The 18,844-nt window shown below is 42.8% G+C and overlaps 1 protein-coding gene across 1 annotated transcript in view; it reads right to left on the bottom strand.

Moving 5' to 3' along the window:
• Positions 1–18,844, bottom strand: part of PCBD2 (pterin-4 alpha-carbinolamine dehydratase 2) — a 322,620-nt gene that overhangs the window by 254,006 nt on the left and 49,770 nt on the right. Inside the window, exon 2 of the mRNA XM_082257161.1 lies at positions 6,036–6,167. Coding sequence (XP_082113287.1) covers positions 6,036–6,167 — 132 coding nt within the window. The remainder of the gene's footprint in view (positions 1–6,035; positions 6,168–18,844) is intronic.

Here is an 18,844-nt window from a genome sequence, read left to right as displayed (position 1 = left end):
CCGCCCACCCTCAGATGGCAGGGGAGTGCTGCCAGCCAAAAACGCAGGACACCAGGAGTGCATGGACGAACCGTGCATGTGTCTGGTGAGGTAGCCACCTCACAAGGCTGCATCCCTGGGGACAGGGATGGGTCGTTTGTGAGGCCAGGGTGAACACATAGCCTGCGAAACGCTCAATGGCGGGCTAGGATTTCATCTGATCCTCTGTCCTGGATAACCAGGACGACCAGTCCGATTCCCAGCCCTGCAAACTCCATCTTCATCCGAAGATCCGACTAGCTAAAAGCTGACAAAATAAACAGCTAGCAATGCAAAAAAAAGAAGACATCTTTAGAAAATAAAATCATAAAATAGAAGAAGAAGGCTGAGACTGTAGCCCCAGCACAGGGAAGCCTGACTACTCCTGAACTAGGCAGAAGACAAACTGAGTTGGGATGGCTATTGCAGGAGGGGTATTGGACCAGTGGGACAGCCCCCATGGGTGTGTCTATGGAAATGCTTTTGTTTTAACAAGTCTTTTGCCTAGCTACTCCTAAGGAGAGGAAGTCAATACCCCATTGGTGAAGACTGTATGAGTGGGCGGCGACTGTCGGAGGACGTAAGAGAAATAACAGTACCCACTGCTGCACCTCTGAGGAAGGACTCCATAGTATTAGTCTGAAACATGTTAGGTGTTCAAGCATAAACGTATGGCAGCCAGCCTGATTGTTCACTACGAGTGGCCGCACATTTGCCATACTTCTGTTGTGTAATAGGTACCTAGTTTTTATTTGTATCTATTTTCTATACGGATGTAATGTTTGTATGTTTTTCTTTATATATGTAGCCCTGTCCCCTGGGGAGTGGCAAAGTGTACACACATCCTCCTCACTTCTGTTGCCCTGAGTGTTGTCCAACCCACTTGACACTATAGGTTCTGATATATTGAAGGATTAGAAACTACCAGATTGCAGTAAAAGATCAAAATTTACTTATCTTTAACTTGTGTTTTAAAAGAACAAACAGTTTAAATAAAACATTCAATATAAAATATCAATCAGTCAAAGAAGATCCTGAATCCTCAACCCAAAATTGTATGTGATTCCGCACTCAGGATCTGAAAGCACAACCCCAAAGCATAAATATATTTTGCTAAAATTTTGAGGATCAATGCATCAATATTCTGTCAATAGATTATTCTCCAAGTATAATGCGAGAGTGACCACAAAATCAGTGCTTTACTACAATAGAGAATAACTCCAGAATAATACTAACTTATCTCAGTGACTCCATTATCCTGAACTAGGCTATAAATCAGAGTGCACTCCGTATCCTATAGGCGGCCCCCTTTACGTTAGATTGCAAGAGTCTCCTGAATGAGCAAGGCCTTGCTAGTCTTCGCCGGCAAAGGTATCCTCAGCCAATCCAGGGAAAGTATTTGTAATCCACGGTAAAGGTGTTTATCAACTGTAATCCACTATAGAAATAACAATTAACTGTAATCCAAACTGAAGGGGGGAAAGGATAAATTCCTGGGCTTAAGCAACTGGTACCCAATCTAGTACTGGTAAGGTGAGATGAGGCCTTCTGATCCGCCACGCACTATTCAGTTATACAGCCTCCTGTGGCGACTGTCATACAACTAGTGCAGCCTTCTGTTTGAACTGTGTTGCAGACCCAACCTGGCTCAGTCTAGGAATTTCAGTATATACTTCAGATCAGAACTCTCTCACCCAGTATGATGAACTCTGTTTTCTGCGGTCCACACCGCCAACGTCCCGCTCTCCTCCGAAGCACTAGCAGTCTCTGAGCATCTCTCCACTCGGCCTGCCACTGAGCTCCATCCGCGCACCGCTCTCTCTCTCCGGTGTCTGTCCACTAGGCCCCCGGCCTATCCTTCTCTGCACTCCGCAGCAGCTTTTCCCCTCCTAACGGTGCGCTGTCCTCAAGGCAAGAGAGCGAATCTTGGTCCCGCCCCTTTTATATCGGCACTCCCTTCTGCCCCAGTCAAACAGATGATCCACAGTCTTCACTCCTCCCAGAACTATATCTCCCATAACTCAATGGTCCGCTGCTTCGTAGAAACGTTAATAACAAACAGAAAAGTCTGAACGATTCCAGATGGAACCTGCGACCAGGCTACATATATGTTTACAATCTAATGAAAATAATTTTTTACAATTTTGGTCTGTCTGGGGTTTTGGTGCAGTTTTCTGCACACAACTTTTGCTCTTTCAATAATGTATTGGACATGACAGACCCTCCCCCTTAAAACACATACCATGTCTCTTCATACTATATAGTTTGTGTTTGATTGGCCAGCAAACTGGCCTGACCTAAACCCCATAGAGAATCTGTGGGGCATTGTCAAGAGGAAGATGAGAGACACCTGACCCAACAATGCAGACAAGACGAGGTGAAAGCCACTATTCAAAGCAACCTGAGCTTCCATAACACCTTAGCAGGGCCACAGGCAGCTCGCTTCCATGCCACACTGCATTGATGAAGTAATTCATGCAAAAGGAGTCCCGACCAAGTATTGAGTACATACTATACTGTACCTGGACATACTTTTCAGTAAGCCAACGTTTTTGTATTAAAAATTCTTTTTATTTTCTTATTGGTCTTATGTAATATTCTAATTTTCTAAGATACTGAATTTGGGGTTTTCACTAGCTACAAGCCATAATCATCAAAATTAAAAGAAAGATGCCTAAAATATATCACTCTGTGTGTAACGCATCTATATAAAATATATGGGTTTCACTTTTTTAATTGAATTACCGAAATAAACTTTTTGAGGATATTCTAATTTTATGAGATGCACCTGTAAGCTTACTTGAAAAATCTATATTCATGTTTTAAGTGCTGCCGGTCATCTCTGCACAACTTCCTGGATTCTCTGCATAATTCACAGTTTCAGCTTTGCTCATCACTTTGGTTTACTTTCATATTCTAAAGGACTACATATTCATAGTACCTTGCTACCTGCACGCAGTCACAGGTCACATGTAGCACATTTTCTGCACTGACTCCCCCACCTGAACCTCCTCCTCTCAGCTCCTCTGTAGTTCAGACAGTAAGACCTGTGGAATGCACAACACGCACAATTTCCTGTACGGACTTGCCTGACAGCAGGCTCTGAAATGTGTGACACAGCAGTGCATGTGTGAATAGGTTTCACAGAATTCAAGTAAATGTATCAAAATTTTCAAAAGTTTCAAAATTCTAAGAGGTTGTATGGCCCCTTTCACACTATTGCAACGCAATTTTGCCGCGATTTCGCGGCGCGATTTTTGCCGCGATTTTGAAAGCATGGGCAAGGCTATATGCCTCAAAATGCATTAAAATCGTGGCAAAGTAGTGCAGGAACTACTTTGAAGTCGGTGCGACTTCAAAACGCACTGATATGAATGGGGCTCATTGAAAATAATGGAAAACGACTTGTCATGCGATTTTGCGGTCCAAAATCGCGGGACAAGTCGCACTAGTGTGAAAGGGGCCTAAACCTCCCCAAAAAAATAAATAAACAAAAACCTGAAAGACAAAGGCATAATGAGCTAATATGCATCGCATACTAGCTCATTATGAAATATGTACCTTAAAATAAAGCCCCTGCAGCACTGCCCGCTCACACGGTGTCCATCTATACCCGGTCTTCCTTCTGGGTTCCCGTCCTCCGGTCATCTGATTAGCCGGAGCCGCGATGACGTCACTCCTGCGCATGCGTGGGAGTTGCCGTTCACAGCACAGGGCTCTGAAATAATGGCACAGGCAGCCATTCCTTCAGAGTGCATGCACCAGTGATATTTACTTTACATGCAGCCAGTGGCATCTCCTAAACGATGCATGCATGTTTAGTAGATATTTACAGTACCTATTAGGTAAGCCTGATCATAGGCTTACCTATAGGTACAAGTTACAGAGGAAGCTTTACTTCCTCTTTAAGATCATTCAGATTAATAGGAGTAGACTAGAAATAACTGAAATACAATGCGGAAATGAATATATACTTTTACATTTTGACTAGAACACTATCTTATTCGTAAAGTTTTATAAGCTTATAAACAAATGCTTTCAATTGGGGAGCATCACATCATTCAGTTCACTCACTAGCATAAGCTTCATCGCTTGTTCATCTTTACGGATTCTAAGCAGGAATATATTAACCCCTTCCCTACCATCTCTAAGAGAATCTAAACACCAGGAGGCAAGGATTCCAGTCACGTGGCCGCTGTAATTCACTGTCATAACGGTCACATGATCAAAAGCCTCCGATCGCAAGTATGCATCTGGAGCTTTCCATGACATATTTACTGTACTGGGACCGAACAGACAGGTGTGGACACCTCCCCAATTCCCACCAGTGTTTCTGTCGCTCACTCACAACCCATCATACTCAACTGGGCAACAGTTTCAAGCTACCAAGCACCCTGTCCATACTGCCGGTTTCCCTCTTACATGACCAATTATTCCCCTACAATTATTACCGCAGACAGAGTAGTCCATTAAAGGGATGGACCGCTCCTCTGGTTCAATCACTTGAGTGTGTAAGTTTCAGCTTGAGCTACTGATCTTTTCAAAGGACAGGCTTTTCACAACAAAAGAAACAAAGCAGAAAAAAAAAACCATGAAAAAATGATGATAATTATGCAATATTTAATATTTTTACCGGACTAAAAATAAATATATATTTTTTTACTTTGAATCCAAACCATAATAATGATGAAAGGAAGAAAATTTAATACAAACTGATCTACAGTAAAACCTTGAATTGTGAGCATAATTTGTTCCGGAAACATGCTTGAAATCCAAAGCACTCGTATACCAAAGCGAATTTCCCCATGAGAAATAATGGAACCTCAGATGATTAGTTTCACAACCATTTATTCAAAAAGTCCTTCAGTTTAAGTCCATATAAAAATATTATTGCAATGTGATAGGTTGTGTAGCCATAAAATGTCCATTCACAGATGGCAGCCTCCACAAGGGGATTAGAACCAAAATGCAGCAGGAGCCATAGAGTATAAAAGAGAAGAGAGGCTCTAAGTGTAGCAATAGGGTTACATTTAATGAAGGCACAACATTTAGCAACTCCCATGGTTGATGAGTAAAAGAGGCACATCTAAGTTTGCAGGCATCCGGAGTAAAGCTGTCCACATCCTCAGCCCTGTCAGCTCTCACCGCCCTCAGTCTGCAATCGTGACTGGGAAGACTACGCTGCAGTACAGCGATCTGAAAGCGAGGCTTGAATCGCTCGTGGTGCAGTGGGAAGGGATGACGTCAATGGTAGTGCGAAGGATGGTCTATGTGGGAAGCTTTACCCCCGGATGCCTGCAAATTTAGATTTGCCCGTTTTAATCATCAACCATGTGAGTTGCTAAATGTTGTACCTTCATGAAATTAACACTTAGAAGCACCTCTCTCCTCTTTTATACTCCGTTATGATGTGACACTACTTGTATATCAAGACATCACTCATTTATCAAGTCAAAATTTTTAAAACTATTTTGCTGGTCTTGCCAAACCCTCCCAGGCCAAGTTACTCTCAATCCAAGGTTTTACTGTACATTTGTTTAGTGTTTTAAATCTTTAGATGTGACAAAAATAAATGAAGAAAACATAAAAATATACTATAAAGTGCCTTTTAGGTACTCCATGTTAGCCTCTGCTGAATAAAGGAGAGAATTGGACAATGGAAATTATAGTTTTAAGATTGTGGGGGCTACTAAAAAAGCCTTCATAAACTATGCTATGGAGTGAATCTTAATTAATTTCTTTTTCCAACAAAGACGTTTACTTGTTTTTTTTAAATTATTGTACCTACTATAGTCATTTAGACATACACAAACACTAGAGTCAGTTTGCGTGGAAATAATTTACCCTACCACTATGTTTTGGATATTTGGAGAATGCCCAGGCAAACATGAGATCTTCAGAACTTGTATACAGATAGTGTTCCTGAAAGTAGGGTTCACCATGATGAACATTTATTTTTTTAAGAATAGCAAGTTTATGAATAACTAATTTGATAGTTTACACAGATTTAAAGTCACCTGGTTGAAGGTCTTGAAGGCAAACTCTTTGTAGATAGCATCTCTAGTGGTGACCTCAATCCACCCCAAAGACTGCAGTTGTTGCAGAGCTTGTGTCCTATCTTCAGGAGTTAGAAGGTGAGCTTCTGAAGTCTGCCAAACAAAAAAAAAAAAAAAAGTCATTCTTAATAGTCATAGATTTGGAAAGTTACATATACTGTATCATAATTTTCAAGCTTATAAATATAACCAAGAGATGTAAAGGCAAGAAGTGCATCACCACTAGTGTATGAAAACCTTGGCTTCTATGGAATAGAACCCAACGAGAAATTATAACCCAGTACGGACAGGCTAGGCTGCAATCGCACCTCAAATCAGACACTGTCATCACGCCGGAACTTGCTCTGCTACACATCTCTGTTGTATTCTGTGAGTGTTCCCAGTTAGGCACCTGCCTGCCAGGCTTGTTGTAAACGGCTCATGTTGTTGTGTACATGGATGGGAGTTTACATGTTCTGGGGCTGTACTGGCTCAGGTACAAGATAGCTATGAATGAGTGATCAGCTACACACATATCTCAGAGGAGAGGATATAGAGGACTTCACAGACAACAACCCCTTCCCCTAGTTGAACACAGCAAAGGGGCGCTGGAGCAAAGGTGGGTCGCCAGCCTGGCGTGGTTCAAGTGTAAGATTCACTATAAGGAGACGCTTTGTCCCGCTATCCGGTGGAATGCCCAGGGGAGGATGTGGACTCTTGCCGAGAAGACATTGAGGTAGCCCCCCCGTCTTGCCAGCAGCAGCCACCTTGTGCTCCCTCAAGGGGCAGCAAGGGATTTTGCCAGGCAGGAGTTCACCGAAATTTACAGCCGAAAACAATGGGCACCGATTCAACAAAAGGTTCCAGATCTCATACAGGTACAGTGTTTCCTCTCTCCGCAGATTGGGTCCAGAAGGTTTACCTGAAATGTGAAACTTGCTCCATGCATAAAACCCTGCCTGAAAAGACCATGCCCATGACCTGGAGCCCCTTGAGCTTTTCACCATGGACTTTTTTTACGATCTCCAGCTCACCCTCAGAATATCGCTATGCCTTATTTTTTTCGACCACTTTACGGTGGTAGTCCCCACTAAAGACCAGATGGCTTCAACAACAGCTAAATTGTTCTGGGAGCATGTGGTCCAAGGATATGTTTGTCATAAATGTATACTCTCGGACTAAGGCCCGAACTTTGAGTCAGTGATTATGTTCGAGCTGTGCCACTTCAGTGGTATCTGAAGTCGCATACCTTCCCATACCAGCTGCCGGATAATAGATTATGCAAACAGTTCAATCACACACTACTAGGCATGCTACGGACTCTCAAGCAAGGACAACAAGATAGATGGCACCAACTTGTGGGGGCTGTGGTGTGAGCTTACAACAATACCGTTCACCAAGCTACAGGTAACACATCCTTCTTCTTGATGTTTGGGCGCTATGCCTGGCAACCAGTGGATCTCCAACTTGGCTCTCTAGAGGACGAAATATCCCAGACACCTAGCATCTGGATGCAGGAACATTGTAAAAAGGTATGGAAAGCCAAGCAGGTGGTGCTAGATAGACACAAGGCCAAGGACTCTGTCCAAGAGGAACTGCCGTTGTGTCAAGGGGACTGGGTGTAGGTGAAAAATACCAAAAACGAGTAAAGCGGTAAGCTGGAGCCCAAACGGGATGGGAACGTATGCCCCAATAAACGAAAGCCTTTTCCTGCAATTCCAGTATATGACGTGGTCTCAGAAGGACCCAATCCCATCAAGAGACATTTACACCACAACCTGCTGAAGCCTCATGTCCTAAGTGGCAACTGTAGAAGCAGGAAGCCCAAATTCAGAAATTATGGACAGTACAGCAACCCCTGCAAGTTCCACAGACTGGCCAGAAGCAACCAAGTGTTCGGTCTTAGGCCCAGGTGAAGAGGTTATGGAGGGTCAGGTTGCTCTCCATCCACCTGTGGCCCTGGAGTCACAGCCAGAAGATTACTTACAACATGACTCTCAAGAGGACACCGTTGCTCGTTGCCTTCGTGTTCTAAATGTGGGCAGCTTCCTGCAAGTCAAGAGAAACATGCTTCCTCTATGAAGCAATTTGTAATTATAGGGTTTTTAAAGGTGCCATCAAAAAATGTTTTCACACAATATTTTAAATTCCAAAAAAACATATTAAAATTCATCTGATAAAAAAATTGTCATTTGCATATGTCAATAAACCAAACTTCCTCGACATGTTTCACTAGATAATCACGGCTTCTTCAGGAGATTTTGTCTGGATATTGTTCACATAAGCTAGTGATAAATAAATATATAATTTTCAGAGGTGAACCCCTGGATATGAAGACCAGATGAAGGACAATTAGGATTTTGATTAAATAAGTGCATGTAGAGGTGGATATCAGTGTACCATAAGGAGTACTAGAAGTCAGAATCTGGGCACTTAGGGAGAGACAAGGAATGAACTAAATATAGAGGACTATTTATACTTATAGTATTATGATGCCTGATGAATCCAAATATCATTTGCATTATTATAAGATCAAAGTAATTACCTTAGATCACTGCTGCTCAATCAAGGATAGTAGCCAGCAGTTTCTTAGGCAGCCTTAAGATAACAGCAATATCATAAAAATGACATCTGAATTCTAGTGGACATCTTCCCTTTCCATTATGGCAGAGCCCAGGGCCTCTCCACACACCCAGAACAGGGTAGCATCATGTCAGCTCAAAGGCATTTAAAAGAACAAGTCCTGAAAGTTGACTCCCATTTGGAACAAATCAATGTCTTATCTAAGTTGTCCTTTCTTTGTACAAGTAGGTTCCCCGGAGGTACTGCAGAGCTAAATAGCACTGCATTTCCTGTGGCTATAGGAGGGGCAGTATAATCGTTCCCCCAGGCACAACCCAACCAAAGCATCTATTGCCCCTCCGGGCATCCATATCGTCACCCATCCACCATACAGCATCAATTGACAAATTTTATTTATATTCTATGATGCCTCTTTGCTGCAGGCATCACTCCGGTACATGCACTTTCCTAAATTTCAGCAATAGCGGTAACCTCCGGGGCCGATTCCGATATATATCGGGGAAAGTAACAAAAAAAGGGGGCAAGGTAGTGTTCTATAAAGGCCTCAAAAGAGGTTCACTTAAAATATGGTGGACACCTCATAAGTTAGTGAAGCACCTTAGTAGATTACATTGCCATGAATAGTAACCGTTGGCATATAAACATATGAACAAAAAGGAAGAAAGAGGGGTTGGGGAGCCGTGAGAATACAAACAGAAGTCTGTTACCCACTACCCCAGCCACCAACTAAGGGTACCACAGGCATGTATTCTTGTTAAAAAGGTATAAATTTATTAGGCACGTATGCCTTGAAGAGCAATAACAAGACAAAAACAAAGGCGGTGAGCCGTGGTGTTACAAAACAACAGTTAAAATCAACAGTTGAAAGCACCCATGCACATTGAAAATTACACCTTTTATCTGATTCCACTTGAACCCGACGGACATCAGCATACGATGTAGGCTGAATTGTCCGTAGGGTACAGTGTGAGGACCTCAATTATGTAGATTACCCCTCTGGTTACTGTAGGAAATGAGCCTGGCTTGATTATACCGTGAATATAGTCACAGTGAAAGTGTGGTAGATTTCTCAAAGGAACAAAAATAGCACAAAAGGGTTCCAGCTTGTTAAGCTCACACTTGCCTGCCGTCAGAATCGTCCATAAATGGTTAATTGGCTGTAATGAATGAGCTCAAAATGATGCAGGAATATTAGAAGCAGTGCATTGAGTGGTCTGCAAAAAGTTCAATGCTGGATCTTCACAAGGGGGTCCTGATAGGTGAAGTAGATGAGGGTCGTAGATGTCAATAAACAGAGTAAGCAATACGTGTAATAGGTAACATACCGTCCTTGCAAGTAGAACAAACAAGTTGGAAGTGGAACAGGTCATAAAATTACCTTGGCATGTACTTCATTTGATGGCGGTATGTACCTCATGTAGAGGGGGGAGGATAGATGACGGTGTGTTACGGCAGAAGCTCCCGGTGTCCGGTTAGCCTGTTGCTATCATATTCACCCATCGGCGTTCTACCCTTCCATGTGGCTGAACCGGCGGCTGTGGGGCTTGACTTCCGGGTCGGAGGTGTCCTCCCGGTCGTCACTTCCTGTTGAGCTGATCAGCCGGACGCCTTTTCGGGGAACAGCCTGGGGAACGATAGGTGTCGGATCCCGTACAGGGGATTCAATTGACGCTAGTGCATGGGTGCTCAATGCACAATGCTGGACGCTGACGCGTTACACCAACAACGTTGGTTTCTTCAGAGCTACTGAATGGACTCAAGGTGCACCGATATATACCGCCCCTAATTAATAATTATTACTTAATTGTTCATTGATGTGCGGGACTCAGGGGAAATGTGCTGCCGCAAATCTCCACAAGATGTCCTCGCTCTTTATGAACAGTGCGGCATATTACTTCGATGCAACTTGCCACTCTACCAGCAAAGTAATTAGCACTATTTTCAGATATATCATCGTGGAGATAGTGCCAAATCTTTAAGTTGAACAAAGTGAACATATAATTGAAAGTGATTAAAAATTACTAATCACATACTTCTTGGAGAGCAAATTCCCTGAACTCGGCGCCCACAACTAATTTGTGACGGAACTCCTGGACTTCCTCTTGAGTCATAATTTTTTTCAATTCATGAATGGGTACTATCAGCAGATAAGGGGTACATCGATGGGGGCACCGTGGGCTCCGGCCTACGCGTGCCTCCATCTCGGCCTCTGGGAGGAGCAGGTTGTCTATCCGTCCTCAATGTACCTCAGCCACTCCCACATGTGGCTGAGGTACATTGATGATGTCCTGCTCCTCTGGAGGGGTACATCTGCTGAATTGGACCGATTCATGGGCAATCTAAATCAGAATGATTGCAATATATGGTTAACTTACACGGCCAGTACCAATTGTCTCCCCTTTCTCGACCATTTTATCTCTTTAGATAATGGGGGAATTAGGACCAAAACCTATCGAAAGGATACTGCGGCCAATACCCTTCTAGCCGCAAGCAGTCATCATCCAAAACACCTGGTGAGTAGTATACCGGTCGGACAGTTCCTACGCCTTAAAAGGAACTGTTCGGAACCGGTTGACTACCAGGAAGAGGCAAAACAATTGCACCAAGGATTCAGAGAGAGGGGTTACTCTCATGGCACGATTAAGAAAGCACGCAAAAGAGCAGCGTTAAGACCCAGATCCACCTTACTCGGGGATCAACAAGCTCTCACCCCACATGTGACGGCCGTTTGTGACAAATATCCTCGTATTATTACCCAGTACGGCACACAATGGGAAGAAGTTAGAACAATCTTAACCAAACATTGGCAGGTCCTGACGGTATCCCCGCTCATTGAAAAACTGGTAGGCCCTAGGCCCCTACTTACAGCCAAAAGGGCAAGAAATTTAAAAGATACGCTTTGCCACTCAGAGTTTGTCAGATCACGAGGTGATGACAACTGGCTGACTTCTCTACCACGTCTACAAGGAATGTTTCCGTGTGGCCACTGTCAGATGTGCAAATTGGTCATAGTTACATAGTTACATAGTAGGTGAGGTTGAATAAAGACAATAGTCCATCCAGTTCAACCTGTGTAGGTGTGTGTGACTGTAATCATCTAACATAGCCCTTAATCTCCTGATCCTTGAGATGTAAGTCTAAGAGTCTTTTGAAAGTCACCATACTACCCGCAGAAACCACCTCTTGTGGTAGACAATTCCACAATCTTGTAGCCCTAACAGTAAAGAACCCCCCACGTTGCCTGAGGTTAAAACGCTTCTCCTCTAATCGCATTGTATGTCCTCGAGTCCTCATGCAATTCCTTCGAATGAACAGCTTTTCTTCTAAGCTGAGATCCCCATTAAGATATTTATAAATTGCTATCATGTCCCCTCTCAGACGTCTTTTCTCCAGGGAAAATAAATCGAGCGATTGCAGCCGCTCTTCATAGGTAAGGTCCTCCAACCCCCTAATCAGTTTAGTTGCCCTTCTCTGGACTTTCTCCAGCTCCAACACATCCCTCCTGAGGACTGGCGACCAGAACTGGACAGAATACTCCAGATGCGGTCGGACCAGAGTTTTATAAAGTGGAAGGATTATAGTCTTATCTCTGGAATACATCCCTTTCTTTATGCATGCTAATATTCTGTTGGCTTTGGAAGCTGCCGCTTGGCATTGCATGCTGTTGCCTAATCTATCATCAACTAAGACTCCCAGATCTTTCTCCATTTTTGATTCCCCCAAGGGTTCCCCTCCTAACGTGTATTGTGCTTTTATGTTTTTGGTCCCCAAGTGCAAAACCTTACACTTCTCCACATTAAACCTCATTTGCCATGTCGTTGCCCACTCCGTAATTTTGTCCAGGTCATTCTGTAGGATATCTGCTTCATGCTGTGCAGTTATAGCCCTGGCCAATTTTGTGTCATCTGCAAAAACTGATAACGAACTACTGATCCCTTCCTCAATGCTGTTTATGAATAAATTGAACAAGGTTGGTCCCAGGACTGAGCCCTGGGGCACCCCACTTACTACCTCAGACCAGTCTGAGTATGCGCTGTTTATTACTACCCTTTGGACACGGCCTTTTAGCCAATTCCGTATCCAAGAGCAAACCCTGCTGTCGATACCTGCAGACCTTATTTTATAAATTAAGCGCTTGTGGGGAACTGTATCAAACGCCTTAGCGAAATCCAAGTACACCACATCCACTGGTCTCCCCCTATCTAGCTCACAGCTCACTTCCTCGTAGAATGCTAAGAGATTGGTTTGACAAGATCGCCCATTTGTAAACCCGTGCTGGTTACTACTGATGATGTTGTTGTCTTTAGCATACTCTACGATATAGTCCCTTATCATCCCCTCCAAAAGTTTACATATTATTGATGTCAGACTGACAGGCCTATAATTTCCCGGGATATGTCTCTGGCCCTTTTTGAATATCGGAATCACGTTAGCCTTCCTCCAATCCCCTGGTACATCTCCTGTCCTAATACTGTCAGCAAAGATCAGGAACAGTGGTCTAGATATAACCATACTGAGTTCCTTGAGCACTCTCGGATGTACGCCATCCGGGCCTGGTGATTTGTTTGTGTTAAGTTTATCCAGTCTTTCCCTGATTTCCCCCTCTGTTAGCCATAGTGGCAAGTCCTGTGTATTACTACTAACCATACAGTCATGGTCAGTGTACCCTTCCTTTTCCTGCGTAAAGACTGACGAGAAAAAAGAATTCAGCACGGTTGCTTTTTCAGTGTCCTCTGTAACCATCCTCCCATCATCGCTAATTATGTGTGCAATATGCTCTGCCCTAGTTTTTTTGCTGTTGATATATTTAAAGAATTTCTTTGGGTTTTTTTTACTATCCTCCGCTATTTGTCTCTCAAAGTTGATTTTAGCCATCTTGATTTCGTGTTTACACTTCTTATTTTCCTCCTTGTATTGCTGGAAGGCCGATACGGTGCCCTCTGATTTATATTTCTTGAAGGCCAATTTTTTTCCCCTAATAAGTTTTTTAACGCTACGGTTTAGCCAGCCAGGTTTGGCTTTGTCTCTTCTAAATTTATTCCCCATAGGAATGCACTGCAAGATGCCTTTGCTTAATATTGTTCTAAAGCATTCCCATTTTTCCTCTGTGGTCAGTGATCCCAGGGTTTGGTCCCAGTTTACCCTTTCCATCAATGAGTACAATTTTGGAAAGTCTGCCCTTCTGAAGTTTAGGGTTCTTATGTTCCCCACTTGCCTTTTTATATTGTTCTTTATACTAAATGTGATCATCCTGTGATCGCTAGAGCCCAGGTTGTCCTGGACTCCTACCTCCGAGATTATGTCTGGGTCATTAGTGATCAATAGATCCAGGATAGCATTCTCTCTAGTAGGGGAATCCACCAACTGCGACATGTAGTTATCCTGTAAGGTTTCCGTGAATAGCCGGGCCTTATGCGAGTGTGCAGTCCCCTCTTCCCAGTCAATGTCGGGATAATTGAAGTCCCCCAATATGATGACTGATCCTAGTTTTGCCGCTTTACCTATTAGTGCTAAAAATTCCAGCTCTACCTCCTCCCCTTGGTTAGGTGGCCTATAGCAAACCCCCACAACTACTTTTCCCTTATCTTCTTCCCTATCGAGTTCAACCCACACAGATTCTAAATCCATGCTCATCCCATCCGTAATGTCACTCCTTTCTAGCACCTTTATATTGTTCTTGACATAGAGACATACCCCTCCCCCTCTTTTACCAACCCTGTCCTTCCGGTACACCGAATACCCTTGGATATTGGCCAGCCAGTCATGTGAGGGGTCGAACCAAGTCTCCGTTATTCCCACAAGGTCTATGTCCTCCTCATGTACTAACATTTCCAACTCATCCATTTTATTAGCTAGGCTCCTGGCATTAGCATATACCCCTCTTAGTTTTACGGAAGTTAAACGTGATTGGCGGTTTTGTTTATTTCTGTTTGGTCTGCTGTTCTCCCGCACAGACCCGCCAATTGATGTTGTTGACCTACTGTCGCTATTGACCCTACAACTGCCTTCAGTCCTCTGCTCCCTCCTGACTGATTCCATTTCTGAGCCCTGTCATAAAGTCAAAAACTTTTAAAAGCTGTAATGGGCAAAAAGATTTTACCATTAATGACTTTATTAATTGCCAAACAGAAAGAGTCATCTATGAAATAATATGTCCTTGTCAAAAATCATATATTGGCAAGACCAAACGTCAACTCAAAACACGCATCCTTGAACACGTCGCTGATATTAAAAAGAGGGTAGATAAGAGAACGGTACCCCTTCATTTCATAGAGCATCATGATGCCAGTCCCGAGAGACTCAGGGTCAGGGGGATTTATGCCCTCAAATTACCTGCAAGGAGGGGAGATTTTGATAAGATCCTCCTCCAGAAGGAGAAGATGTGGATCTATAAGATGGGATCCCTATCACCAGTGGGGCTAAATGTGGAATTTAGCCTACAGCCCTTCTTGAACCCCTGAACCCTTAGCCCCTTGCGACTGGCCTCATGGTACTCTATGACACCTATTCCTCCCATTTAGTCAACCATGTTCCACTATACAAATGGCAAAGATATGGGTATCTACATGATGTTCTACTTGTTAATTTTGGGATTAATTGTATTTGCCATAGGTTCTTGGCATTACTCTGTATCAAATAACTGGGAACTTATGAGTAAATTTCAAGGAGGGTATGGAAAAGGGGAAAAGGGATGATAGGTCCATGTAATCTAAACCTTAAATGAATACTGACTATCATTATATTAATGGTGGTTATTTTCTCTACTTAACTCTGGACCTTAGCCAGCTTAAAATATAAAAAATATAAAATACAAATACAATTGGTAGACTAGGAGATCAGGTTAAACAAAATTATCACTAGCAGTTATTACATAGTGAATTTAGGTATCTCCTCTCATCCCCAATTCCAAGTACCTCTTCTCATATACCTGTCTTGGGTTGTAACCTTTGAAGTACAAAAGGATGATCGTTTCCAACTTATAACTACTCAGTAGTTCACATTAAATTTAATTAATGTTTACCATATTAGAAAGTGCAGATCCTGTCATTTATTCATATTTCTGGGTGTACATTATGCTGTGTAATTTTTAATCACTTTCAATTATATGTTCACTTTGTTCAACTTAAAGATTTGGCACTATCTCCACGATGATATATCTGAAAATAGTGCTAATTACTTTGCTGGTAGAGTGGCAAGTTGCATCGAAGTAATATGCCGCACTGTTCATAAAGAGCGAGGACATCTTGTAGAGATTTGCGGTAGCACATTTCCCCTGAGTCCCGCACATCAATGAACAATTAAGTAATAATTATTAATTAGGGGCGGTATATATCGGTGCACCTTGAGTCCATTCAGTAGCTCTGAAGAAACCAACGTTGTTGGTGAAACGCGTCAGCGTCCAGCATTGTGCATTGAGCACCCATGCACTAGCGTCAATTGAATCCCCTGTACGGGATCCGACACCTATCGTTCCCCAGGCTGTTCCCCGAAAAGGCTTCCGGCTGATCAGCTCAACAGGAAGTGACGACCGGGAGGACACCTCCGACCCGGAAGTCAAGCCCCACAGCCGCCGGTTCAGCCACATGGAAGGGTAGAATGCCGATGGGTGAATATGATAGCAACAGGCTAACCGGACACCGGGAGCTTCTGCCGTAACACACCGTCATCTATCCTCCCCCCTCTACATGAGGTACATACCGCCATCAAATGAAGTACATGCCAAGGTAATTTTATGACCTGTTCCACTTCCAACTTGTTTGTTCTACTTGCAAGGACGGTATGTTACCTATTACACGTATTGCTTACTTGGGACTTACTTTGAGCTCTGTTTATTGACATCTACGGCCCTCATCTACTTCACCTATCAGGACCCCCTTGTGAAGATCCAGCATTGAACTTTTTGCAGACCACTCAATGCACTGCTTCTAATATTCCTGCATCATTTTGAGCTCATTCATTACAGCCAATTAACCATTTATGGACGATTCTGACGGCAGGCAAGTGTGAGCTTAACAAGCTGGAACCCTTTTGTGCTATTTTTGTTCCTTTGAGAAATCTACCACACTTTCACTGTGACTATATTCACGGTATAATCAAGCCAGGCTCATTTCCTACAGTAACCAGAGGGGTAATCTACATAATTGAGGTCCTCACACTGTACCCTACGGACAATTCAGCCTACATCGTATGCTGATGTCCGTCGGGTTCAAGTGGAATCAGATAGAAGGTGTAATTTTCAATGTGCATGGGTGCTTTCAACTGTTGATTTTAACTGTTGTTTTGTAACACCACGGCTCACCGCCTTTGTTTTTGTCTTGTTATTGCTCTTCAAGGCATACGTGCCTAATAAATTTATACCTTTTTAACAAGAATACATGCCTGTGGTACCCTTAGTTGGTGGCTGGGGTAGTGGGTAACAGACTTCTGTTTGTATTCTCACGGCTCCCCAACCCCTCTTTCTTCCTTTTTGTTCATATCGGGGAAAGTGCATCTCATCTTACTAGGATCAAAGTTATGGTATAGTCCAATATGCCTACTAATAGGAGTCTCCATTTTATTCTTCAGAATAAGACACATGGTCTCTTTTTCTGTGAAAAAATTTTCTTTGTTTTGCCAATATTTATCCATTATACCACGTACACGATTATGACTTGAGTATTTTGTGATCAGTCTAATGTTGTCTGGGACTAATCTAGATTTTATAGACTATCAGTTTCGCCCTTTCCTGGTTGTTAGCCTGGTGATATGCCTTTTTGAGGCATGACCTTGCTAACAATCTTGTTTGTAGGCTTTAGCCTCAATGAACAAGTCAGCCTGACCGCTACAATTACGTTTTAATCTAAAAGGTACTGGCTGTAAGGTGCACTACAGATTAGTGAGAGAGGATGCAAACTAGACGCATGAAGAACGGTATTGCCCGCAGAGGGCTTTCTACAGTATATAGTGAAGAACTCAGAGTATGATCCGGGTTAACAAAGTCAACAAAAGTTAACAAACCAATGTTTTTTTTGACTACATGACATGGTGAATTTTAAATTAAAATTATTCACCCCCAGAATGTTCATAAAAATTATCAATTCCTCCTTAGACCCTATCCACACTATAAACACCTCATCAATAAATCATCTCCAAATCAGTATCTTGTTTGTAAGATCAAGCAGATCCTCCCTTGAGAATATATCACGCTCCCACCCCCCCTAGGTACAGGTTCGCATAGGATGGGGCACATTTGGTCCCCATCGCAACACCTTGTACCCTCTCCCTAGGTGCCTAGATTCTGACTTCTAGTACTCTTTATGGTACACTGATATTCACCCTCTACATGCACTTATTTACCCAAAATCCTAATTGTCTTTTATTTGGTCTTAATATCCAGGGGTTCACCTTTGAAAATTTAGAAGGTGTATTGATTAAGTGGGATGCAATGTTCCCTCTATGGACCCAGTAAATTTAAGCATAATTGTTCTGTTGTGTAATATAATATGTGTCAGATACTTGTGTCCGTTTGTCATATGGACATCATGATAATTATACAATGAGCAATTACGGTATGTATTTATCTATCACTAGCTTATGTGAACAATATCCAGACAAATCTCCTGAAGAAGCTGTGATTATCTAGCGAAACATGTTGAGGAAGTTTGGTTTATTGACATATGCAAATGGAAATTTTTTTATGAGATAATTTTAATATGTTTAATAAAATTTTGGAATTTTAAATATTGTGTGAAAATATTTTTTGATGGCACCTTAAAAACACTATAATTACAAATTGCTTCATGGTTACAAATCTCAGGGTGTGGTGCAGGTAATGGTGCACTCATTCATTCAGCTATACTTCCTCTATGGTTTCCTGGGTCATCGGGGAAGCTATCCTATTGAATGCTGTCACCCCATGTGACTTTGGCAGCCATTTTGGGTCAGGCAGAGCCTATTTAGGGCCTGGCTCCAAGGCTTGGCATGCATTTTGCCTTTGGGTAGTGTAGGGACAGGTCACCTGACAGGGACAGTGATTAGCAGCAGAGGGAGAGGTTCCAGACAAATAGGGAAAGCATATGGACATCCCATCCTTCTTGGACACCTCCCCTATTTGTGTACGGACCCACCAGGTTGCATTACACCCCTCAAAATAGAGGGTGTCGGCATGCTAAGACCTGCTCAGCTACACATTGCTGTTCTGCCCGGCTTGTGATAAACTGCTGAACTTT

Source organism: Pelophylax lessonae (assembly GCF_965119305.1).
Source record: "Pelophylax lessonae genome assembly, chromosome: 4".
Taxonomy (NCBI): domain Eukaryota; kingdom Metazoa; phylum Chordata; class Amphibia; order Anura; family Ranidae; genus Pelophylax; species Pelophylax lessonae.
This window is presented reverse-complemented; position numbering and strand designations above follow the sequence as displayed.